We start from the raw sequence: 27090 nt of genomic DNA, 5'->3' as shown, positions 1-27090 counted from the left end.
AACTGATGACCCTCTCTGTGCCTACATGACCCATTTCATCATGAAGATACTTCAGTGCAATGGATCTGAACCTTTCGGGTAAGACTAGTTGTCGTCTCTGCATTGTTTTTCTGTAAAGTAGCCCATTCTCAAGCTGAAGCCTTTCCCACTCATGCAGGAGTCTCCTCACTGGGCTGCTGGCACTTTTTCTGATGTGACTTGTTAGGCTGGTGTTTTTTTCCTTTAGTCGGATTACTTCACTTATTACCACATCCTCTCTCTGTGCTTGTTCAAGCTCTTCATGGCTTAGGGTTGACAGTGGTTGGTGTGCACAGGGCATAGAGCTTTCCTGTGCCAAGTTTAAGACAGCAACATAGGCCACATCATTCTCCTTGGCAGCCTGGCTACCTTCCCATGTTGCCTTGATTGTGTCTTTTGAAAGTTCCTTTGTGCAGGCAGTAACATACTCAGCGATATCAAGTGGCAGTCTGGAAAGGGTGTCGGCATCAGTGTTGGCTTTACCAGGCCTGTACCTGATGTCAAAATGAAAGTCTGCCAACTCCCCCACCAACCTGTGTCCCACTGCATTTAATTTGGCAGTGCTCATTACATAAATCAGAGGGTTGTTATCTGTATACACTGTAAAATGGGGGGCGTAGTACAGATAGTCCCGAAATTTCTCACACACAGCCCACTTCAGAGCTAGGAACTCTAGCTTTCCTGAGTGCATGTGATAATTTTTCTCTGCAGGTGACAGCGTCCTTGATCCATAGGCAATAACCCTTAGTTTTCCCTCCTGGCGCTGGTACAACACCGCTCCAAGGCCTTTTGCTGATGCATCTGTGTGCAACACAAATGGCAGGTCAAAGTTGGGGTAGGCCGACACTGGTGGACTAGACAAGATGTTTATTAGTCGCTCAAGGACTCCTTGATGTTTCCGAGTCCACTCTATTGGAGCTCTCGAGGACAGCTGGCCCTTTTTTTCCTTACTAGTTTTGATCTGAGAGGGTGCTGCAGGGTTGCCTTTCACTTGCAGGAGGTCATAGAGTGGCTTTGCAATTCTGGCGAAGTCCTGCACATAAGCCCTATAGTAGCTTAGAAATCCCAGCAGTCTTCTGACATCACCAGCAGTGTTTGGGGTTCTTTCCCTCAATGCCTGGATAGCTGCTATGTCTTTGGCATCAACACGGACTCCATCTGCAGAAACAAGCCTCCCAACATAGCGCACCTCCTCCTTGAACAGCTCACACTTGGAGGGCCTGAGTTTGATGCCATGATGTTGAAGAGCCCTCAAGACCCGCCTCAACCCCTCCACATGGTCCTCAAATGTCTTAGCATAGCAGAGTATGTCATCGAGGTAAGGGATGCAGTATTCATCTCGCAGGGAATCCAACACCTCCTCCATACATCTCTGGAATGCAGCTGGGGCATTTGAAAGGCCAAAGGGGATACGGACCCACTCATACAGGCCCCAGGGGGTGATGAATGCTGTAAGATGTCTGGATCCCTCTGCGATGTAACCTTGGTGGTATGCTTTCCCTTGATCCAATATGGAGAACCAGCGATACCCTCCAAGTGTGTTCATGAGGTCCTGGATGCGTGGGAGTGGGTGCCTGTCTGGGACGGTTTTGCGATTTAGGAGCCGGTAATCAATACAGAGCCTCAAAGTCCCATCCTTTTTACGCACACATACCACCGGGGCAGCATAAGGTGACTTGGATTTCACTATCCACTTTCTGGCAAGCAAGTCTTGAATATACTCCTTCACCTCCTTATAAAGCGGTTTGGGTATGGCTGCATAGGAACGTTGCACAGGGATGTCATCCTTCACTGTGATGGTCATTTGAAGATTTGGGATGCAGCCAAGGTCGTCATTGTCACGTGCAAAGGCATTAGACTCTTCATACAGTAGCTGTTTCACTACCGCCTGTTCTTTCTCACCCAGGTGACTGATGTTTACTGGTGGATGCCATAGCGTTTCTGGATTTGCTTTGTTACCCTCACTGGTGGGGGAGGATGTCCCAACCTCATTTACTTGCACGCTGTTTATTTGCTCCGTTTCAACTATTCTATCAATGGGTTGTATGCTGCCCAATTCTGTGCGGCTAGCCAGAATAATGTCATGTTTGGTTGTGTTGCCCACAGGGATTTCAACATATGGTCTTTCAGTATGGTGCACTCCAACCAGACCATCCCCCATATCCAACTGTTCAAGCTTGGGATTGTCTGTGTAGAGTTCAAATAAGGCAAAGATTTCAGTGAAACTAGCTGGTACTGGGAACTTAATATGGGCAACCTGTCCTGGATGGACAACAATGTCACGATGGCCCACTTTTATAGACATTTGCTCACTCTTGTTAGCTTTTTTTTCTGTCTGGATAAAATTTACAACAGCTTCAGCTTTCGCAGTTTCAATTTGCATGGCCCCTTTAAGCAGGCTGCAAATGGCAGGCAAGGCTGCTCCAGCATTTTCCTGTCCCAGGATTATTTGCTCAATTACATTAAAGCCCAGCAATGGTTGCTGGAGGTCTACTTGGCTCACTAGGAATGGAACTGTAATGGAAAAATTTGGGTCATCATTACCAGGTAGGTTGACAATCACTTCCATCCACCCATCATAAGGGATGCAAAGACATTGAGATCATAGTCTTCCATCAGTTCACTTAAGGGGTGGATCTCTTGGTGAGGTAAGTATTTCTGCCTCCAGGTTCAGTCCGGCCCGATTACAGCGCTATAAATGATACATTAATTATATGGGTTTGCGTATTTAATCCCTTTGTACGAGATAAGCCCCGGTGATGGAGGCTTATTGAGAGAAGCTGCTAACCATCTTGACAGAATGCTAGTGCGGCAGACACCTGGTCCAAGTCCGCCACTCCTGACCAGGAATTAAGCACAGAATTTAAACATACTCAAACATTCGGGGTCGCAGAAAATAAGGCAACAGAACCCCAAAAGTCCAAAAACTCAAACACACTGGGTCCTAGAGCCAGGACCATGACAAGTACCAAGTGTCCATTTGTCCATTCCTTTATGACCACAACGTGCCCATCTTCTGATGGCTGCTTCCAGCCTGATTGCACAGTGTCCCGGACCAGTTTCTTGAAGTATTTTCTTGAACATGACAATGAGTTCTCTGTAATTAAATGACCTCCACAATCACCACACCTCAGTCCAAGAGAGCACTTTTGGATTTGGTGTAATGGAATATTAATCTAGTAGGAATGGTTCCAGAACCTTGTTAAATGTGTGCCATGAAGAATTAAAGCAGGCAGCACAGTGGTGTAGTGGTGGTTAGCACTGTCGCCTCACAGCTAGAAGGTCTGGGTTCGAATCCACCTTGGCCCAGGCCTTTCTGTGTGGTGTTTGAATGTTCTCTGTATCTGTGTGGGTTTCCTCCCACATGCAGTTACTGGAGATTAGGTTAATTGGTGACTCTAAATTGCCCATGGGTATATGTGTATGAACGGTTGTCTGTCTCTCTGTGTTAGCCCTTCTTGTCTTTTTCTTTGCTTGCCCTGACAAGTTTGAATTATTTGCATCCCTTTAGCATACTTTATTTACTGTTGGGGAATGACCGGTTCTTGTTTAAACAGATAAAATGAAACTTCCACAGCAAACTGTGTATGAAGCACCTCTGCCCGTGTGAATTTCAGGTTTCTGTATGAGGATTGTGTTTTCATTTGTCTGTCAGCACCCGTTAAGGACACTTTTTATTGTTTACTTTGCTATAATTTTTCTTCGTTTGCCCAGACAAGTTGGAATTGTCAGCTCAGCTTGGCTGATTTTTGCCTTGGGGTTAAACACTATTATGGTGTTATGGAAATACTGAGAACAGCCTTGTATAAATAGACTAAGAAGAGCAAATGTTCACCTTATGAAAAATAAGAATTGAGATCTGCCCTCAGAGTCCATTTAGTTGCCCTTTTGAAGTTTTACTGAAATGTCTGGAAATGCAGATTACAATTTTCAGTCCGAGACTGACAGAGTCTGGTCTTTCTCTTTTTCATTTTACATTAAATGTTGGAAAATCTTTCTTGAATTTTAGCTGACTAAAAGATATCACCACAAGAACAGTTATCCAACTGAGCTGGCAGCTTTATAGGTCAATTGTCTCATTCATTTTACCATTTTAAACTCAAATGCCTATTGAAATTAAGCCACTAAATGTAAGTGCCAACAGAGTAAGAGTTTGGGGGAAATGCCTCTTTAGGAAAACTGATCTGTTATCACTGGTGCTATATTTTTATTTGTGGTTTTTCTGTAAACTAGTAAATAGCTGTCAAATAAAGATAGAGGGATAAAAAAATGATTCCCCCTGAAATGTAGATGAGCAGATCATGAAAACTTCAACATGAGCAGGACTAGTTTGACCTCCTCTCATGTTGGACTCAGGTCATACTGAGAAACTACGCACTGTACTGACTCAACTTCAGCTCATTTCTCTGCAATCCCACACATGGATGTGTTAGAGCTTCATAGCAACTGTTTAAGTATTTCAAATAAATATTATTTCAAATTGCAGCAACTGGGTAAATGCAATTAGTTGGACGCTGCTACAGGTGTGTTACTTGCAGCCTTGAGGTCCTTGTGCCACATAGCATGTGAAAGTTTGAGTGGTGAGGCACTTAATGTCAAAGGCTCCGCTTTGATCTACTGCAGCTTGGACTGCACACCATCAGTAAGAATATTGATGGTGTAACTCGTATTCATCTACAGAATAGGAAATACAGCTGAAGGAACAACTCCTCTGAGATGTGAATTATGGGATTTTATTTTTTTGTCAATCTAGCTTGGATTTGCACCAATAACAGGACAGAGGAAGGAGAAGCAGCACTATACACACTCCAGACTGCATAATGTTTAGTGAATAATAAACTGCTGTTGGAAAAGTTTGTGAAAATGATCATCATCACTGACTAATTCAGAACATTTCTTATCCACTACGAAATAAATGAAACTTAAATTATTGTGTTTTCTTCGTCAACTACGGAAATTTGTTTCTGCTACTAAAAAAAAAAAAGCTCCATAAGTCAAGCTTTTGGCTTCTTATCTCAAAATTTTGACTTAATAACTCAAAATTAAGATCAGGGTTGGGATTAGGGTTAAGGACTTAGATGTATTAACTCAAAATAGCTCACAATTGACCAAATAATTTTAGAAAATACATTTTCAGTTGTGGAAAAAAAAATAAGTGATCAGCCAGTTTATTGGAGGTATATTGATATGTGAATAAACCTGTTTTGAGTTTACTTTTAAGCTTTGTTTCTCTTGTGCAATATGGCTATCGTATTAAAACTGGGTTTGAGAGAAACAAGACAAAAACTTTATATTTCCTGATTTTCACTTTATTATTTATCACTTTCAGTACCTGGAGGAGGGCTCCTGCAAAATTTCATTGTATTCTGCAATGACAATAAAGACATCTTATCTTACAAAACAAATAAAAAATTTCTTGTATGTGTTTGCTACAGATGTGCCCAACTAGTCTAGCTGCTATTGTCACTAGCCGCTACCAGACATACTAAGGTTGGTTAGTGACTCTATCTGAGAGATCTTTTACTGTTTACATGAATCAAATAATGTCAGAAACAACAGTCTTGCCTTGTCGCGTACCTCAGGGATCTGTTCTGGGTCCAGTTATTCCCTCCTGGCCAAATAATTAGATGTTAAAATAATATTTCATATCATCTCCAAGCTGATGGCATTGAGTTGTACTGTTCTTACAGAGCCTCTGAGTTTTATAAACTGTCTAGTTTAAGTAATTGCCTGACAGAAATCAAGCAATAGATTTAATGACAATTTCCTCTAGTTACATACTGATAAAACTGAACCATATGATTCTAAAAATTAGGCCACATATTAGCTTCTTAGGCTCTTCTGTTCAATCAAGCCTCAGAAATTTATGTGTCATTTTTGACAGTTCAGTGTCCCTTGAGCATCACTCCAAACAGCTGTTTTTTTTTTATCATTTAAGGAGCGTTTCAAAGCTCAGATTCCTGGTATCAATTAGCAAATTTGAGATGATTATTCATGCTTTTATCACTTATCATTTGGTTTATTATTGTGGAGCACTTTGTGATTTATATCTGTGAAAAGTGCTATATAAATAAATTTTACTTAAAGTGGGGGGGGGGGGGGGGGGGCTTCACAATCTAGTTAATGACAGTACATCTACTTACAAAAAAAAGAGGCAAACTCAGACCTTTGACTTATTTTACATGAACATATTTATTCATGAGTACCACCCAAGAGCAAATATATATTAACGACTGACTCGAAAAGAAGACTTTCCTTAAAACTAAACTAAGATCAAATAAAGCAGGCATACTCTCTTTTCCTCCACCACCCCGTCCCTCGGTTTCAGACCCACGGGTGAATTAACACGCCAACGTGGTTTGGCTTCACGTGGGCTGCTTGGCTCGTGCTTACAGGGCGGTGCTGGCGTGATGTGAAGTCAAACAAACTATACGAGAACTGGCGCGTTCAGCCACGCTATTGGTTAGTGTCGCGGAGAAAAAGCTACGTCAGTACCGTTATAAGAAGAGGCATCAAGTCTCGCGGTTAAGTAGCGCTCTTGTCGTTACTCTCGCGGTTACATATCCAAGCACGTTAGTGTTACCTGTGGCTGTAGGCAGCTGTCATGGACCACATTAAAGATGGATGGTTTACAGAGTCTTGCACGTTATGGCCAGGGCAGGCGATGAGCCTCCAAGTGGAGGAGGTCCTCTACCACAAGAAATCCAAATTTCAAGATGTTATGGTTTTCAAGAGGTGGGTACTTCTTGCTCCTTCACTGGGCTAATGCTGCTAGCTGTTAGCAGTGCTCGCAGTGAATGAGCAACTCGGAGCGTGTTTCTTCAAATGGCAAAAGAACGGAAGTTTTAAGCTTACCTCGAGAGTAATATACTCTTGAAGCCTTAAGATAAAGCTAAAGGATAACGTAGGCTTAAAATCACGATCACGGTCCATGCATTTGTTGAATGGCATTAAGTGTGTGGTTACACATCTGTTGCTTTGAGAAACGTTGCCTCATACTCCGCTGCAATGCTGCTTTTCAGCAAAACTTACGGAAACGTGTTGGTGCTGGATGGAGTGATCCAGTGCACGGAAAGGGATGAGTTTGCCTATCAGGAAATGATTGCCAACCTTCCCCTGTGCAGCCATCCTTGTCCTAAGAAGGTAGATCTGGTAAATGTATGAGATCATAGTACATTTAGGATGGCTCCTCCTCTGGCAGTGATGTTTTTCTTTTGACAGGTGCTGGTCATTGGTGGTGGGGATGGTGGTGTGCTAAGGGAAGTGGTGAAGAATCCGCTGGTGGAATCGGTGGTTCTGTGTGAGATAGATGAGGTGAGAGCAACAACCCTGACGGTGCTTAGAGTGCGAACTTCAGGGTGTACAGATTGTCCTCTCTCCTGCCTCTGAGTGATGCCAACTTATGTTGATGTTGCCTGCTCTTTAGGATGTGATTAATGTATCAAAGAAGTTCCTCCCAGGCATGGCTAAAGGGTTCTTCAGTCCCAAGCTCACCCTCCACATTGGTGATGGCTTTGAATTCATGAAGCAGAACCAGGATGCCTTTGACATTATTATAACTGATTCCTCAGACCCAGTTGGTAGGTGCTGCATTTTAACTGGCCAAAAATCCCATAATCCGTGCATACCTAAAGAGCTAGTCAAATTTGCTACAACCACAGGACGTGCTTTAAGGAGGTAGTCCCAATTTGAATTGTTGATTATTTCAGGACCTGCTGAGAGCTTGTTCAAGGAGTCTTACTATCAGCTGATGAAGGCAGCATTGCGAAGCGGTGGAATTATTTGTTCCCAGGGTAAGTTTATATTTCACTGGAGTTGTGCACTAAAGGTTGCCTAATAAGCTGCACATTTGTGTAGCTGTCACAGAATCACAATTTGTATGTCCTCCTCTGAGTTTACGAATTATTTACCGAATGTATTTCTTTACATTGAGCTGCCACATTCAGTCTACCTCAAGGTGGACCCATGCCAAAAAATGGAATTAACACACCCTGCCTTCATTTATTTATTTATTTTTTTTCTTCTTTCTTTCTGCCATTGTCACTTTCACAGGAGAATGTCAGTGGCTCCATTTGGAGCTGATAAAGAAGATGCAAACCTTCTGCAAAACCCTATTCCCTGTGGTGGACTATGCCTACAGCACCATTCCAACTTATCCCAGTGGCCAAATTGGATTCATGCTCTGCAGTAAAAATCCTGTAAGTGTTAAACTGTCTCTCAGTTTGTCATCCACCACACCCCTGAGTGTTCAGGATTGTCTGTTTTGTTTTTAAAAGGGGAAGAAAAAACTGTTCCATAGTATAGTAACTAGTTTTCTGTTTGCTGTCTGGCTTTTTAGGAAACAAATTTTAAGGAACCAGTGAAAGCGCTGTCAAAAGATGAGATGGAAAGTATGGACCTTAAATATTACAACCCCGAAATTCACAAAGCGTCCTTTGTCCTCCCCGAGTTCGCGAGAAAGGTAAGTTGCTTAAGCACTGCACATAGTCTATTAAAATTAATTTTAGAGTGCAGTTCCAAAATGTTGACAGGGATTTGCTGCTGTTCATTCAGTGTCTTGTTGTACATTGACAGGTGCTCAGTGAAGCATGACCAGCAGCAGCAGGCCATGTGCATCCTTCAGTGAACCTTCAGAGCGTGGATAATTAACCTTTTTCTATGGCTTGTCTTCAACATAGTTAAACATCATCCCAAGAGTATCAGTTCAGAGGAACTATGGATTTGATCTGGTCTTGCATACTCTTGTGTTCTTTCTGTCTTTTTTTTGGGGGGGGGGTTCCCTTGTAATTGCATTTTGTGATGCAAACCTAACCTCACTCTGAAGTGTGCTTTCTTTTTCTTTTTTTTTTCTTTTTTTTTTTTTTTTTATTTTTTTTTCCATAAATTTTAAAATGCAATAAATTAAACATGGTACAAATAGCGTAATGTTACATACCATATAGAGTGTATATACACCGATCTACCATTTACAGGTAAAGTGAATAATGTTGATCATGTGTTTAAATACAATGCTCTGCTGCGAAACTGAGGAAACATGTATACCCCACATCCACTTTCTTTTAGACTTAAACCCAGGCAGGTGGTTTCAATTCTGTGGCTGATCGGTGTATGTAATCCTCTGCTGCACGTTTATTTGTGACGTTTATTATTTTGTCTTGTCAAGACCACATTTCAGAATACTGTCCACTACACAGGAACCCTATAGTGCCTGAAATTGGTTGTGGTTTATCTACGAGTCAGATGGTCTCTTAGATGAGATCTAAATAGGAAAATGATCCCTTTAAAATGATCACCAACTTGATTTATTAGGTATAGTTAATGTTCAGCTTTGAGCATCAATTTGATTAAAAAGGATCAAATGAGATTGTTAACATGCAAATTTAGAAATGTTACCAGTGCAAGAAGTTGAGATGTGAATTCTTAATGCAGTTATAATGTGCATTATTGGGTATTATACTGGTTGTACTGTAATGAGAATATTCAGTCTGACTGTAGGAAGCAACTTCTTTAAATGCAAAAGTCTCAGTTTGGTTTGTAGAGCTAATGTAAAATGCAGTTTACTACCTATTTGTTAGCTGTATCTAGACTGAATCTTTACTGGGACATTGTGTCATGTCTGAGCAATGAATTTGTGTTTTTATAAGAATCATTAACTGTAATAAACTGGTAACACAATTAATGCTTGAGACCTCTGCATTCACTTATCACCACATGCAAATACACAAGCTCAGTTTGACACCTTTTTTGCCCTCATTCTGAGTAGATAGCAGGATCATGTGTGTTTTGTTTTTAATTATTTCAAGGTCGTGCTTTCCAACCACACTTTAAGCTGCTGTTTACTTCAAATGGTAAGCAGGTTATGTTTATGCTGGAGTGAGCAGTGAGGTAAAACTGCAGCTTTGGTATTTCAGCACCAGGTGGCATCCTTGAATCTTTTATTTTTAAGAGAGTTTCAGCTTTTGCCAGTGTATTTAAATTATACTGCTCAGATTCTTTCGATTTTTAATTAAATTGGCTTTGGGTGTCCTGGATTGTTCAGTCAGTGTTTTGTGATGTGACGTGCTGCTGCAGAACTTGCCGTTCAGTTGCATCAACTCGGCTTACTGTGCAAGACCTCAGTCTTCACTGGCGTTCTATTAAAATGGCAATTCAGTACTATGTTGTCATGTTACCTGTAAACAGGGGCTCTGCTCTCAGCTGGATGATAAAGAGATTTGTGTTTGTCATTGTTCACACTGTAATATAGTAAATGAAGCATATCTCTGTGGACTTGCATTAGCACCACTGAACAAGCACCCATAAATATTTAATTTGACTGGGTTTTAATGAAATCTATACTACAGGAACAAAACCTGGGAAAACAAAGTACTGAAATAAAAGCATAAAGAGAGTTGTTGAGGAAGTGCCGGACCAAACTCGAATACAAAACATGGAGACTTGCATGCACATTAATGCAGTCTTGGAGCACCTGTACTAGTCATCATTCTGAAGATCCTGAAATGTTTGAAGTCTCTTGGAGTGTCAACTGCAGATACCTTTAAGGTGACATGTTGCTGTAGATTCTTCAAACACACTGAACTGCCAATATAACAAATTTTTAGCAGTCAGCTAATCTTTGAACTGGCTTTGGGCCATCTTCAGATCAAAAGAAATTAACCCAGAAACTGTTGTGAAAGCATGAGAAATCCATTTGAACGTATCAAGCAAGGGATAGTGGAATACAAATACTGTATATTTCCTGCCAGTAGCACAACAGTAAAACCTGTGAACTCAACTTAATTGTGCTATTCCCCTGATGTCTCAGGGGTTGACAGCAGCTTTTCAGACACTTTAAAACAGTTTAACCTTCCTCCAATTACCTCATGCACACTACACTCTCTCTATATATATATATATATAGCCATACAATACAGTTTGTGTCATTCAGTATATTATGTTATTATGGATACCATTCACTCTTTACGTAAGCAAACTTAATTAGTAGTTGAACTTGTGTATGGAATTGAGGTATAAATTTTTACTTATAAGGTAAGTTCATTGTATTGTGCAGGAAAGCCTTGGCTGTATCTGAAATTCGCAGTGCCTGAATCCAAGCACCTTAGTCTAGCGTGGGGGAAATAATTATTTGATCCCCTGCTGAATTTGTAAGTTTTCTCATGTACAAAGAAATGAAAAGTCTTTAAATTTTATGGTAGTTTCATTTTAATGGAGAGACAGTATCAACCAAAAATCCAGAAAACATTGCATCAAAGTTCTAAATTAATTTGTATGTCATTGATTGAAATAAGTATTTGATCCCCAGTCAACCCACCCAGAATTTTGGCCTCCACAGACTGGCTGTCTGTCCATGTGGCATACAGATTACAATCAATCAATCAATCAATTAAAAATACTCCTGATCTCAGCTCATTATGTGCATAGAACACACCTGTCCACAGAAACAGTTTCTTCCATATATAAAATGGCCATCAGTCACCCTCGGTCTGGAGCTCCATGCAAGATCTTGTTTCATGCGGTGAGATCAATCATGAGAAAGGAAGTGGATCACGGTACATGGCAGGTGAGTGTTGATGATCTGAAGGCAGCTGGGACCACAGTCACCAAGAACACTATAGGTAACACACTATGCCATAATAAACTAAAATTTTGCAGCGACCACAAATTCCCCCTGCTCAAGAAAGGGCACACGTACAAGCCCATCTTAAGTTTGTCAGTAAAGACTAAATGATTCAGAGAAGGTTTGGGAGAAACTGCTGTGGTCAGATGAAATCAAGCTCTTTGGCAGCAAACTGACCCGTCATGTTTGGACGAACAGAAATGCTCCTTCCCTCAGCCAGAACACTGAAGATGGGTCATGGATGGGTCTTCCACCATGACAATGGCCCAAAACATACTTCCAAAGCAACAAAGGAGTGGCTGAAGAAGAAGCACATGGAGCGGCCAAGCCAGTCTCCAGTCTTCAGTCCTATAGAAAGTCTGTGGAGGTACCTGAAGCTTCGAGTTGCCAAGCAACAGCCCCGAAACCTGAAGGATTTAGAAAATTTCTGTAAAGTGGAATGGACCAAAATCCCTTCCGAGATATGTTCAAAACTGGAGACCAACTACAAGAAACAAATTACTGCTGTGGTTGCCAACAAGGATTTCGCCATCAAGTACTTAGTAATGTTTTGCTTGGAGATCAAATACTTATTTCAGTCAAATTATTTTAGAACTTTTCTGCAGTGTATGTTTTCTGGATTTTTTGGTTGATATTCTGTATTTCTCCATTAAAATTAATGATAACTAATGATAAATAACTAATGATAAAAAAATGATCAGATAATTATTTTGTGAGGCAGTTTTAGAGTCCATTTGTTGTGTAAGCTAGTATCTAGTATCCATACTGAACCAAAGGACATTAATTTGTTTTCAATTGAGACGCCACATAAAAATTACATCAAATCACACAGCCCGTGTTAATGCAAAATTAGCCATAACTTTGCATTTACATAACAGCAGTTTAGTGCTTTTATCCCGCTGAAGAGTTGTTCCTGCTTCTTTTTTAACAACTATCCTTATGCCACTAGATTGGTGATGTGCATTTCCTGAAGACACTTCGCCAAATCAGTGGGAGTGTCAGACCGTTCGATTGCAATCTGCAGGTGTCAAAGAGGCATATAGAAGCAATGTGACAGGAATTAGATTTTGCCTGGGGTAGGGTGCCAAACATCGACCTGTGTTGGGAGAGAAAGATAAGCCAGCTTGTGGTTAATTTGTACCTCTTTTAGATCTACTTTGGTTGCTGCTACAGGGAAATGCAACCACTTTATTTTAAGTGTTAAAAATGGTTGAGGTGCATCTACTGGTATCACACTCTAGATGAGCTGTGGAATTGTTCGTCCACCTGTGTGACAGGTATTGTTTGAGATTGTCTATCACATCTCCAAATGCATTAGTTGATGTCAAAAACCCGGTTACAGCCGACTGATGGCGTCATTCGCTGCAGATGTTTCCCCCCGGTGAATCGCATGTACGCAAACCATCTCACAATTTGTCAAAAAGGTTAACTTTTAAATGGTTCCATTTGTTGTGTCCTGACCTCTTCATCTCTCCTCCTCTTTCATGCTCACGTACACACCCCCCAACAGCATGCACACATACACCCTCCGTCATACACCCACCACCATCTACGTCAGTGACAAACGAGGGGGGGGAGAGAGGCATATAAAAGAGTGAGGGGCTTTAGAGGCAGAGCTGAAGAAACATCTGGGGTTCTCAAATCTTCTGAGCAGCTGCCACCAACTGTGCTCTACTTTTTCACCATTCTTCTCTGGATCTCCAGCAAGTCTGAGCTGCTCAGACTCTCTTGCTTATACACACAGTCACACACTCACACTGTCTTTGTGAGCCTCCTGCTCCTGTGACTGTAGCTCTGGTCAGTCACCTGCACTCCTGTCACAGCATGCAGCTTCTGGTGGTGTTAGCAGCTCTCATGGGGGTTGTGTTCAGCGTAAGAGCAGCTGCCGTGCTTCCTGTGGAGGATAGGAGCCCCATCCATTTGAACAGGGTGAGATTATTATTGTTGATATTAAGTTCATGGATTTTTTTTTCCCCTTTCTTTTCTCTCCATCAGCTGTAATTATTGATGAATTTGTCCAGTTCCTGCATGGAAAATAGTTTGAATCATCATAATTTAAAAAAAAAGAAGAGTAATTTAACTTACAATAAAAAATATATGTAGTTATAAAAAAATTAAAATATTTCAAAATTGTGTTTGCAAATATTTTAATCAAGTTAGATCAGCTTTTAAATTATTAAATAATAATCTTTTTTAGAATTATATTATATCATGTGAAATGGGAAAAGTAATAATCATTTGTGAGCATCACAGACAGGTGTTAAAAAATCATATCTCCCTGAACTTATTTCTTTGATAATATTTTCTCTGTTTTCTGATTCTTGGTTAGGAGCTTAGCAAAGAGCGCAAGGAGCTTATCCTAAAGCTGGTGTCTGGCTTGTTGGATGGAGCTCTGGACACAAACATGCTGCCAGGAGAAGCGGCAGCTGTGGAGCTCGAAGAGCCGCTAGAGTCTCGCCTGGAGGAGAGAGCTGCTTATAACAGGCTATCACTCCCTCAGCGTGACCGCAAAGCCCCCTGTAAAAACTTCTTCTGGAAAACTTTCACCTCCTGCTAACAGTGCCCAAAAACCACTCGGCTCTGCCTGCTACTCCTTCCGTCCCAGCTCTACATGAACTGTGGTAGACCTCAGCTGTACATATCATCTACACCTGTCAGACATGCAGCATCGATGGACTTCACTGAGACAGTGTGTCTGTTTGAATATTAATTATTTATGTATCTATTTATGTATACTATGTATGTATGTATGTAACAGTTACTTTCAGGGTCAACAATAAAGCATGGATATAATATTTAAAATGGTGATAACAGTAATTACTTTTGGATACAGCTTGTTTTCTTTTAAGGTCAAATATTTCTCCTCCTGCTTCTGTAACATAAATGCAAAGGCAGATATCTTGCAAGAGCTGTAGCTGCGTATTTAAAGTGATTATTTTACTGCACTGAAATAATAGAAATATTTTAGGGGGTTTCCTGTCTGCAAATATTTTTCTATCTACGACGCATCAAGGCACAGCTGTGCCTTATGGGCACACAATATTTAGCTTCTTTTTCAAAAGCCGACCAAGCAGTGCTTTCAAATGATTCTTTTAAGTCTTTCTAGTTTACCAGCACTATATTAATCAGGGGAAGAAATATTGCTACCAAGCATTTAACTATGAGGCAAGAGAAAAAGAATAAAACTGCCCCTTTTGATTGTTAAATTAACTGCCTTTTTACTCATGTATAAATAAAACTAAACAGTAAGTTAATTAAGCCAAAGTACCTTGGAAGTAGTCCTTTTTAATTCCTCATCGCAGGTTGAGGGGAATGCTTCAGTGACTTATCACAGATCGTTAAACATGTCAGCTTGACAGTGAAGGATATAAATCAGAAGCTCCTCCCGTGTTCACACAATCATGACGTTAGTAGTTTCAGAATATGAGCAGCATGAAAAAAGGAAAACGGCCGTAAAATCACACCAGCAAAAGCAAGAAGTAAATAAAATAAACAACAATATTTGACCATAAAGTCAAGCAAGAAAAATTATGCCATGCTGATGATAATCTCACCTCAGTGTTAAAAAGCACAGGAAGGGCTTCGGTTGCACGTTAAGATAATGAAGTGTGACGCTCTCTGAGTTAGCTGCTGCCTGCACAGTTCTCAATCAGTCCTGCTACAATTGCTCCACACTCTCGCAGCCCCCCTGGCATGCTCAAGCATTGTGAAATGTGTGTTTCTTAACTACTTACTGAGGAGAAATGTGAAGTTGGTGTTGGCCGCAATCAAATATTGACTTCCAACCCGGGCTCACAACCCCTATTAGTGAGCTGATGGATTTCCTGTGATAAATTATATGCAGGTGAAATGTCCTGCTGTTTATGCCAGTTCAAACAAACTGTTTGTTTTCATACGTGAATAAATGAACAATCATAAAACTGGGCAACAAACAAAGCAACACTTTAAGAGAGGACTGCTGAATAATACAAGCACATGCCTAACAATCAGAGAAGAACCTCTGATGATGATTATTATGTACGTCTGTCCTGGCCTTTCTTTTAAGTTTTGCCAACTTGTTAGACTCTTGCTGTCTGTTATTAAGTACGAGGAGCACTTTGTTGCTGTAGCTCTATATTAAAATTTGAGACTTGACTGGTAGAAAATGGCACATTAGAACCACAGCGTGTTTATAAAAGATCAGAACAAAATTTACTCAACTAACTCACAGCGAATGTGCTGTTTGAAGTATTCTGCCAGTAATTATTGCCTATTGCTTAGCTGAGTTTTACTCTTAGTAACATAAATCAAAGACTTAAATTAAAATGTCAATTCTTAAATTTCATTACTCCGGAGTCCATAGAAATCCCAAATACCCAGAGGAAAGGCAAAGCTCTGGTGTAGTTTCCATGCACTGGGTTAGTGTCTCCTTATCATCCTGCACTGAAAGAATAGCACCAAATGACTCATAATCATGCTTGTTTTACCGGTGCAAAGGCTTGCGTTAACACTTCTGATGAAACACTGAAGGCCACTGTGATGATATTTTTTTCCCATTTATTATTGTTGTTCTTGTTGTGCATTTAAAACGATTTAAGAGCAAAAACTCTTCAGTGATCTGTCCTAGTTTTTAATTGAACAAGACAATATAAAATCCCCTTGAAAAGGACCACTTGGTGGTGAGTTATCGTTCCATGAATTTCAAAGCTGTATAATTACACGGTTCTCACAACCGCTGGGAACTCTGCTCTCTCGCTCCTTTTAACGATGCTGAATAGGCAAAGGCTCCTGTGAGCTTACTTGATTACAGGTCATCACCCGGCATCTTTCATTCTTGCATTTAAAAAGAGAAAAAAAAAATCAAAATGATGTAGGTTTACAGTTAGCGAGAAAACTAGACTATTTTTCACCAGAATAAAATCAGAAAAATGTCAAATATAAAAAACATTTCTGCTCCTTCAAAAGTATCAGATGCCAATCACTATCTGCGGTTGGGTTCATGGACACAATACAGTTTGATGTCAGTAAAGGTGCTGTCCGCTCCCAACTTTATGCCCCTGGGCTCAAATGAGCATGCAGTGGAGTAACTTCAAAGCTGATCCCCGCAAGCAACACATTTTATTGGCTTTCCTTTTGATCTGAAGAAGGAGGGAAAGGAGTGTTCAGGCCAAACTGTGTAATTCAAATTTAAATGTGACTGCATGTGCCACTCTTTAAAAATAACAAAGCGTTAGGTATTGTTGGTGCACCTCGTAGGAGGAAAAAAACTGCTTCAAAGTGAACCCACTCTGGAAACATATGCACAGATTAGTTGGTAAGGTTATGTGATTTAATTATATATAGCATGGGAATTACTTCTAATGATCTCTAGATATCTAGATTTCTAAGTATATACAATCCCAAATACATATTAATGTAAGGTATGAAAACAGCAGGGGCATTTAGTAAAGAAACATATTTTCAGAGTCTAGTTTATTATAGACCGCAATCTTAATTTTAATGTTAGTGTGAAGCTACATTGATTCATATTAACACACATACATACTATGAAAGCAGTCAGTTATAGAACAACCCCCAACAAAATGATCATTCAGGTCTGCTGAGCTTTTGGCAGATTTTAGCACCTTGTTTGAGTTTTAGGTTCTACAAATTTACTACATGGTAACTCTTCCCTGCAGCTGTGAGAGACAGCTTCTGTGCTCTGAATCCATGCAGTTTGTTGGACTAGAGGTGAAAATTATAACTCACTTTACTAATTCAAATCATTTGCATGACTTGCACTCAGTTATAATAAATGTAGTCACTGATTATGCAATAATTCTCCAGGCTTTCTGAAGGTCTTTCAAAGTTTTCTGTGGACATGGCTGCCTTTTAACTCATATTCAGCCCAGTCCTTGTACCTGACCATTTTCAGAGGAATGTTTTTTGTTTGTTAGATCACTTCACACTGACATGAATCATTCAAGTATAAAAGGGCAACGAGGGATGAAATAGTGTTGTGCCTACATATAACAGAAAAGTTAGCAAAGAAAAAAAAACATTCCAATTTCTTTAGTTGAATCTATGAAAAATGCCAATGATAATACACTTTGATAGGAATAAAATAGTATTTTTGCACCAACAAAGAGGTATTAGCTGAAAACATTTGAGAAAACTGGACATGTGGAGGACAAAAGAAAAAGTGGCCAGCCTAAAAAAAAATGTACCTACAGCAGATGAACTGTATCTGAAGGTTAAGTCAGGAAATGGGGGAAAAAAAATCCAGGAACGACGTGACACAGGACATGATGCATCCAACCCTTCAGCTGATCCAACGGCTGTTCACTGAAACCTCATCAGAAATGGTCTCAGTGGAAGGGTGGCCGTCAAGAAGCCATTCTTAAGGAAGGGAAACAGGGAGAAAAGGTTGAGGTATGCCTAATTACACAATAACTGGACTGAAAACCAGTGGCAACAGGTCTGATGGAGCAATGAATCCAAATTTTAAATTTCTTTGTCAAACTGCCATTGATATGTACAGAGGGGGTCAGGAGAGAGGTACCTGTACAACAGTGAGTATCTGCAGCCATCTGTAAAACAGGGTGGAGGTTCTGTCATGGTTTGGGGCTGCATTTCAGCCAGTGGTGTTGGAGATCTTGTTGAAATGAATGGAATTATGAACAGAGAAAAGCAACAGATTTTGGTCCGGCGTGCAATACCAATAGCATAAAAAATTGTCAGCATGATAATGATCCCGAACACACTACCAATGCAGTAAAAGCATACTTGGATATGTAATCCATCAGTTATGGATTGGCCTCCCCAGAGCCCAGACCTCAACATTATTGAAGCAGTGTGAGATCATCTTGATAGAGAACAGAAGGAAAGGCAGAAACATGCAAAGAAGAGCTTTGAATGTCCTTCAAGAAGCCTGGAGAACTATTCCTGAAGACTGCTTAAAGAAATGACAAGGAAGCTGCCTCAGAGAGTTCAGGATGTGTTGAAGAATAAAGGTGGTCACACCAAATATGGACTTTCAAGCTTGTTAGAATTGTTTTTACCTTATATGCTGTATTTCCATTTATTTATGTATTTATTATTCCATTGTTTGCACATCTTTTGCACAGCAAATGTCTTGAGCCAAACAATCACTTTCACACAACAGGAAATGGGCACTGTGATGTTGAAAGATACAATGCGAATCTGTAAGTCATCATTGTGATCATTAACATATCATTTGCACATACGCAAAGCAACATTTCAGACTGTCAGTTCAGTCATAGCCGGATTAACTTTCTAGAGGATGCTGGGCCAAAATATCTACTGTTGGGTCTCTACTTCACAGTGTGTTTACATTGCTTCTCCAGGTAGAAACCAACCAGTATTCAAACAATTAGTCAAAAGGTAAGTTAAAACTTAAATGATACTAAGGAGAAGAAGAAAAACCAATTCCAGTAATTCTGAAAACAATAAATCCTCTGGAACTATATTTTTAAATGTACTAGTTTTCATCATTCACACCATTGCTTATATATAAGTATGCCTATATGAACATATGTAATATGCTTGAATGTCTCTTTGTATGTGGTGTATGTTGGGATTGAATGTCTGCTTTTAACCACACTGTGAAGCACTTTGTAACCGTGTGTTTTACAAAGTGCTATATATGCACAATTATTAATATTAATGTTGCTACTGATTGTAACACACTCACTTGGACCACAATATGAAGTGCTCCACTGTTCTGTTGCCAAGCAGGGATTGGTGGATGAAGCAACTCGCACCAGTTTTGTGGGAGTTTTTTTTTTCCTGAAGCATTTCTCAAACTGAACACACAAACATTATCTGCAGCAGATGAACAGCCAAAAGCTGTTTGATGCCAAGAGTGCACTAGAAACTGTGCTACTACAACTTCCACACTCCTCACGTGACACATACATTCACTGGGAAGAAGGCAGATCTGAATCAGTAGACAGAGTGTAACGTGGATCCTCTGCAGTTTGCTTATAGACTGCACTGAGCTGAGAATGCCACAGTCACTTTAATGAACCTGCTTCTTAAACATCGTGGGGAAACACATGCGAGGCTTTTATTCAATTATTTCTCGTCTGCTTTTCATACCATCCAACCCCACATTCTTACACAGAGGCTTTTAGAACGTTTTAATCTAAGCGTTAATCTTGTGGGTTGGATTTTAGATTTCTTAACAAACAGAACAGAGAGTGAGAGTGAATGGCACTCTGTCTGATTACTGTAGGTCTGTTCCTCCACTGGCTTCCCGCAAGGATGTGTTCTCTCACTTGACCCTGTTATATCGTGCTTTTATTGAATCGGTTTTATCCTTTTGCTTGGTGGCCTGGTTCCATAATCTGGCTCTTAAACAAAAGAATTGCCTGAACTAAACAGTGAAGTGGTCCACAGTGAGTTCCAGCTTCTCCCGTCACGACGCAGATATAAAATGCCCAAACATAAAACCAAATGTTATAAAAGCAGTTTTGTTCCTACAGACATACGTTTTAACAAACTTTAACCCCTCACTGTGTTTTCATGTTCTTGTCATGTTTCATGTCTCTCATTTTTTATTAACAGCTTTTTATAAAACTGCATGGGGTGCAATGTGACTGAAATAAACGGTGATATTTCGGCTACACAGTAAATCACTACATAGCTTTAAATTCATTTTTATAATAATAATATCTTTATAATAACCTAATTACAAGCAACATGAAGCATTGGTACTGTACAATTTGTTTAAAAAGAGCTAACATGTCTCTTATAAATATCCCCAGGAAGCCACCCTGGGATGTAGCCATGACATAACCATTTACAGCACAAACAGAAGATAGGTAACTCAGAGCAGTAGCCTAGCAAATGAGCTTAGCATCTTTGCTAGGGAAAATTCACCAACTTGCCTTTTTATAGTTTGTAGTTTTGAGTTTGTACAATTCTAACGAGCTTGAAAGTCAATATTTGGTATGATCATTTTTATTGTTCAGCACAGCCTGAACTCCCTTAGGCAGCTTTCTTGTCATTTCTTTAAGTAGTTTTAAGGAATATTTTTTTTAAGGAATTCTCCAGGCTTCTCGAAGAACATTCAAAACTCCGGCTGCCTTTTGTTCTGTTCCCTGTGACGATGATCCCACACTGCTTCAGTAATGCTGGGGTCCTGGCTCTGGGGAGGCCAATCGACAATGTGTTTCTATGCTTGTTTATATGCTTTGAAGGTATTAACAATGTGATTGGGATCATTGTTATGATGAAGTCGTTGCTAATTAGATGCTTTTGAGGTGGTGCTGCATGATGGCTCAAAATCTGATGGTACTTTTCTGCATTCATAATTCCATCACTTTTGATCCCCAACACCACTGGCTGAAATGCAGCCCCAAACCATGACAGAGCCTCCACCGTGTTTTACTGATGGATGACCTCACTGTTGTACCTCTCTTCTGACCTCCTCCATGCATACTGACAAAAAATGAACCAAAAATTCAAATTTGGATTCATCACTCCATAAGATCTCTTGCCACTGATTTTCAGGCCAGTTCTTGTGTAATTTGGCATACCTTATCCTTTTCTCCCTTTTTACTTTACTTAAGGATGGCTTTTTGACAGCCACCTTTCCACTGAGACCATTTCTCAGGTCTCAGTGGAAAGGTGGTCCTGTGTCAGGTCTTTCAGGAAAGACCTGACACAGGACCTCAATTTCTTTAAAGACATACTGCACACCATGTGCCAGTTTTTTTTTTTCTGTTTTTTTTTTTTTGGCTAATAGCTCCTTGAGAATCACCTTGTTGGTGCAAAAATAACATTTTACATGTTTTTATCATTGGCATTTTCAAGAATTCAACTAAAGAACAAATGATATGTTTTTGCTGCTAGTAACAAAGTGTCTTAATGCACATGTGAAAAAAAGAATCACCGCATTGTATTAATTTACTCATTAATATATGTTGGTATGTTGTTGTTTTCAAAAACAGATTAGCTTACCTGCATCTACCGGCTGACCTCTGTCGCAGGCTGCATCGGACGCACTGAAGCTGTGTGATCACCCTGTTTGATTCTGGTCTTCACAGACATGTCAGAACTAATTTGAATCCTGCTCTGGTGAAAATTTAGAAGCAGTTAAGATCAAAGGGCTACCTAACAGGGCCTCCTCAGTCAGAAGACAGGTCAAATTAACAACTCAGAATTTGGCTGAATGCTTCCGAGAAAAGGTGTGAACAGACAGGTCGTGTGGCAATTCTGGGTCTTCTCCTCTGTAAAACAACTGCTATGAATTATGTTAAGCTGAAAAATAAATTGACATGAAAAGAATTGAAATGATCTTTTGTGTAGGCCTAATTAAATTGAATATAAAACAATATAACCAATCCAATTTTCATGCAGTGGGTGTGCGTGGTTGAAATACTAGGATGGAAGCTCTTTACAGTCTATAAACATACACTTGTACTTTATTAACCCAGCAACTCTGGACTCAGTGCCTGCAGCGGGCTTATTCATCCCTGTCAGCCAGACTCAATTTGTTTAGTTGTGACATTTTAGATTTGGGTTGTATACAGAGCGATGAACAAATGCAGTATGGTTGAGTAGCTGAGGCTTTCTGAAGTCAAATAAATATATAAAGAAGCCTTTTTAAAAATGTTGTTCCAGGGACATGACATGCCCAGGAATAATGGACCTGTCTCTCTGTGTATGCAGCAGGTTTGCTTCTGTTGAGAGATCATTAGTGCTTTTTTTTTTTTTTTTTAAGGGGGTTGTTCTCATTTCAAAGCAAAGTTTTGTGATTTCCTGTCTTCATGTTAGTGACCAGTCACTGCTTCCTATTTTTAAAATAAAAACTGGACCCTGGTAAAGACTTCTAGGTGTTAAGAAATAAACTGACGACTACATCTCTCAGGTAAAATGAACTGCACTTCTTAAATGCGTCATAAAAAGCTACATCGTGAGGAATATGGGGTCTTTGACTGCTGAATGACACCCAAAAAAAGCATTGTGCCACACACAATACACACAATAAAGCATCTCTAGTGTATTTCTCCCAAAGAGTTCCCCTGTTTAGGAGCACCAATGGGAATGAAGAGATTGTTTTCCCCAGCAGGGCTTAATGATGCCTGATGGCGTATTCAGCTGCCCAGTGGCAGCACTAAAAGCTGATCATTACAGGGCCCTCTGCTCTTTCAGTGCTAAAGCCGTGGCTCAGAAAATGAGCTGTCACTAGCTTAAAGAAGGGATGCAGCATACTGGTGGTCACTATAGTGACCCTGTTTATTTTGGATGCCACTACACTGGGAAGCTGGGCAGGTCTGCAGCATGAAAGTAGAACACATTTTCAAAGCTTTTAGTTAACACTGGTATTTACATGCAGTAAATTCAAACCCTGAGGTACTTTATTTATTAAAAAGTAGCAGTCTTATGAGTTTAACATGCTAATTAAAGCGTTTAAAAAAAAAAGTGTGCTTTAGTGTAATTATATGATTTGATATGTGATTTGAAACATTAATCATGTTGGTTTAGTGTGTTGCAGTGTTAGTTAAAACTAACTGTAAAGTATAGTTGAGGCTGAGACGCCAGGATCCAGCCATGGATTCATTCATTAGATCAGGTTGCCAAAAACTCAAAACAGAGTGTAAGAAGTTGTCGATACTGTCAGACTTGGGCTAGAGGATGAATGGAAGGTAATTAGATTTTCAGATATTTGGTCATAAGCCAAAGTATCTGATAACTTGTTTTCTTTTTTTTGTATCTCTACTATGACTGCTAAGGACATCTGAGGATTAGGCTGTGTATTTAACCAATATATGAACATCACGTCTGAAAACTGGTGCGCATTGCTCCCTAAAAATCTTGTGAAATTTCACACATACCATACAATACACCAGCCACACAAAATAGCTCATGATATGCATAATAATGCCCATAATGCTGCATATGTGTGTGCCACATCCTATGCAGTATAAGACATCCTTCACTTTTATGGCCTTCTAATTTTAGCTAAGAGGGCTATAACCACTGTGATGGCAAATTAGCCTAAAATTGCTCAGCAGGTATTTTTTTCAGATTTTGCAGGTGATGGCAATTTTACACTTGCTAGACCTGATGGTTAGTTTCCGTCTGTATTGGATGAGAACTCCGCTGTTTGTGCAATGTGAGACTTGGACTGTTTTTTAGGATAGTTGCTCGTGCAGTTGTTTCAGAGAGTTTTCAGGCCACTTCACTTTACCACACTGTAAATGTAATTTTAATGGAAATAAATTCTCCTCAGTCTAGACTAAATGACAAAAATATAGTGTAACATGTCTTTTTTATACATATATATATAGACGTTTTGCAAATTTTATTGACCAAAAACCCAAAATCAATCATTTAGAGAAATGTTCAGACTCTTTGCGCTACAAATTGTAGACATGCATCCTGTTAGCATCAGTACTCCTCAGGAGATGACTCTAGATGTGGCTCTGATTGCAGGTCAGCGTTGGCAAGCAGAAATAATTGGAAATAGTTTAGAATGGCACACTGTGGAAATGAGATTTTACAATTTACACTCCAAAGATACAAACTAAGCTGTGACATCCAGGGAATTCACTATGAAGTCCTCACAGATGGGAGAAGCTGCTTAAAGGGCAGCGATCGCAGGAGCACCGTTTCAGTGCTAATCACATGGCTAATATATCTTTACAAACAAAGTAGCATCTTCATACCGTGGTAGTCCTCAGGTGCTTTTAGACTGAAGCTTCCCTGAGAACTACCTTCAGTTGTTTTTTTCTGTTTGCGCTGACACCGCCACTGGGTTTGTTAATGTGATGTAATAACCAGCAACAAGATGGAGGATGTGATGACCGTAGCTGTAAATTTGTTGTTTGTTGTGATTTCAGGATAACAGAAAAGTTATTAAGCCCAGTGACTGCAGCTAGATCAAGGGGGGTTGCAATTCAATATGCAGAGCTTTCCACCTGCTACTATATTACTGACCCAGCCCGCCTGCTCTGCCCCGTCGACACATATCTTCACACCAGCAGCAGATGTGCTCTTCCTTTCCTCTAATCTCATTTCAGTTTCTTAATTCTCTGCATTGCTTTGCACAACTGATGAGGGAATGCTACATTTATTTATATTTTGAGTCTAAGTCGGGCCTCAAAGCCTCCATTTTAGAGCTAACTGCTGCATAAACAGCAAATGTTAACACAGATTTTTTTTTTAATATGTACTTGTAGACCAGTCACTGGGGGCTGAAGCCTATCCCAGCTGCCACAGGGCAAGAGGCAGGGTACATCCTGGACAGGTCACCCATCTGTTGCAGTGCTGACACACTGAGACAGACAATCACTCACATTCACATTCACACCTATGGCCAAATTAGAATCACTGGATTGTAGGAGGAAGCTAGAGTACCTGGAGAGAACCCACACAGACACAGGGAGAAGACCCTGGATTTGAATCCAGGACCTTCACTGCACCACCGTGCCAAGTAGGAGCTACTAAAGTCTGAAAGTTCTCAGAACGTGTTCACTGAAGAAACTCAGCTCCTGTGCATACGCAGCATGCACAGGAGCTGCGTATGCACAGGAGCTGAGTTTCTGTGCATACGCAGCATGAGACTGGAGCAACAATGCATCAATTAATGCAGCAAAGACAACCCTGGATTGGTTCGTGGACACGTCTATCCTGCTAGGGCCCAGCCAAAGCCTAGATGAAACCACAGTAAACAACTGTGGAGACACCTGATGATGACAGCTCACTGCACATTACATATTTCACATGTTCATTTTCAGTGAACTTTCTACAATTTATTATTATTATTATTATAAACTGTTGAATTTTAGTTAATTTAAGCAGCATGGCAAAGGTTGAGTCCAAGCTGTGAAGCAGATGAATTGCAGTGCGGAGGTGGAGTTGTAATTGAATGATAATGCAAAACATGTAAAGATTAATTATTTTGTGCTTCATTGAACAGCTGAATGATTCTCTACAGTGACAACTAATCATTTTATATGCTCATTTTTTTGTAATGTACTTTTTCTGTATCTTATTGCCGTCTGTGTGTCTCAAAGTTGCAAAGACCAAATTTCCAATCCTTCATGTTGAAGAGTAATCACATCACTGACATGATGAAGAATGTAAAACAGAGATGCTTCAAGAGAGAAAAACAAGCACTTGAGTGATACACACAGTAAATTTGCTTCTCTCTTTAACTTTTAATTGCTGAGTGCCTTTGTATCATACTCACCATTAGAATCAGATCTGTCATGTCCAAATAGTGGGAGTTACCGTCACAGTTGATTAGCTTGCCTATTATACTGAGTGCCACGACCAGGAGCCAATCATGTTGACAGTGTCATTAGAAGAGTAGGACTTCAGGGAGGGAAAAAAGATGACAAGATGATACTGACTGCCCTGTTTAAGCACTGCATTGTGTACAATACAGGTCTCTAATCACAACAGCAACACTGCTGTGATTAGCTCCTAGTACCGTCCTTGTTTGGCTCAGCGTGTGCACCTGTAATAGATGTGTTGCCACAGCAGCAGATGAGGATCTCAAGCAATACTGATATTTTCTCCCAGAGTGTAGTGCTGCTTTTGACTATTTTCAGGACAATTGGGCCCTTGTGGGATGGCAATACACCTGATTGCAGACGCTCTAACAACATGAAATTCCCTTATGTCAAATGGACTGGTTATGATGCAAAGAAAAAAAAAAAAAAGTGATGCGAGAACCTAAATGCCACCGCAGCATTAGGGGTGACAATGATGATTTTTGGTTATTAATGGCATGTGAAGATGTTGCCGCTGCTGCGAGAGAGTCATGCCATTAGTCTTATTGGAAATCTATGTTTGATGTTTAGGTTGACAATCATTTTTCTCAAGCTTAACAGACCCCAAAATGTTTAATCAATTACACAAGAAACAATCCCCCATTAATATATCTATTAAAGTATTTGAGTCATAGCTTCTGAGCACTATTATACTGTTTCACACCATAATTATGATAATGTTCATGATAACTCTGTTTATTATGAGCAATATTCATTGCCTATCAGTTAGAGGCTCACCAAAAACAAAACTGGGGTGGGTAGTTTTTCATTGTATTGCTATATATATGTTTTAAGGCATTTCCTGCATTCTTAAAGTTACATTTGGGAAGCAATTATTTTTTCCCTTTAAGCTAAAATTCAGTAGTTTAATTCAGTGGGCTTATAAGAAAAAAATGGGCTTTTTCTAACATAATGAAGGGAGAAGCTGCGGTAGTGAGAAACCATAATTAAGAAAGGATCCAGTGGCACCTGCATGCCATTTCTCATCATTGCTTTCTCGCACCAGCGTCACTGACTGCTTTCCTGCCTTATGGCAGTCCACTGAATTGCTAAAGCTGGAGCCTGTTTGAATTAGCAAGGAAATGACCATATTTGTTATCTGTGGAAAAGAGCCACACCGCGCTAAATTGAAAGAGTAATGGGCCTGACGTCAGGAATGAAATCCAGCACAAAAGGCTCAACATCAAT

At 40.0% G+C, this 27090-nt stretch overlaps 2 protein-coding genes across 2 annotated transcripts; both read left to right on the top strand.

Annotated features, from left to right (window-relative positions):
- Positions 1-6541: 6541 nt before the first annotated feature.
- On the top strand, positions 6542-9697 carry srm (spermidine synthase). The gene is made up of 8 exons (XM_030733772.1): positions 6542-6753; positions 7041-7161; positions 7240-7332; positions 7445-7598; positions 7728-7811; positions 8071-8216; positions 8357-8479; positions 8593-9697. Exons 1-8 carry the CDS (start codon positions 6623-6625, stop codon positions 8608-8610), a joined length of 870 nt encoding a protein of 289 aa, XP_030589632.1. The 5' UTR covers positions 6542-6622; the 3' UTR covers positions 8611-9697.
- Positions 9698-13262: 3565 nt separating this feature from the next.
- Positions 13263-14452, top strand: sst6.1 (somatostatin family member 6.1). Its single transcript, XM_030734155.1, has 2 exons — positions 13263-13564; positions 13965-14452. Exons 1-2 carry the CDS (start codon positions 13460-13462, stop codon positions 14190-14192), a joined length of 333 nt encoding a protein of 110 aa, XP_030590015.1. The 5' UTR covers positions 13263-13459; the 3' UTR covers positions 14193-14452.
- The last annotated feature ends 12638 nt before the right edge of the window (positions 14453-27090 follow it).

Source organism: Archocentrus centrarchus, chromosome 7 (assembly GCF_007364275.1).
Source record: "Archocentrus centrarchus isolate MPI-CPG fArcCen1 chromosome 7, fArcCen1, whole genome shotgun sequence".
In the NCBI taxonomy this organism is placed as follows: domain Eukaryota; kingdom Metazoa; phylum Chordata; class Actinopteri; order Cichliformes; family Cichlidae; genus Archocentrus; species Archocentrus centrarchus.
This window is presented reverse-complemented; position numbering and strand designations above follow the sequence as displayed.

Coding starts and splice junctions, on each gene's coding strand:
- srm (XM_030733772.1), top strand. CDS start 6,623: ATGGACCACATTAAAGATGGATGGTTTACAGAGTCTTGCACGTTATGG. Junction 6,754..7,040: donor GATGTTATGGTTTTCAAGAG/GTGGGTACTTCT, acceptor GCTGCTTTTCAG/CAAAACTTACGGAAACGTGT. Junction 8,217..8,356: donor TGCTCTGCAGTAAAAATCCT/GTAAGTGTTAAA, acceptor CTGGCTTTTTAG/GAAACAAATTTTAAGGAACC.
- sst6.1 (XM_030734155.1), top strand. CDS start 13,460: ATGCAGCTTCTGGTGGTGTTAGCAGCTCTCATGGGGGTTGTGTTCAGC. Junction 13,565..13,964: donor GCCCCATCCATTTGAACAGG/GTGAGATTATTA, acceptor ATTCTTGGTTAG/GAGCTTAGCAAAGAGCGCAA.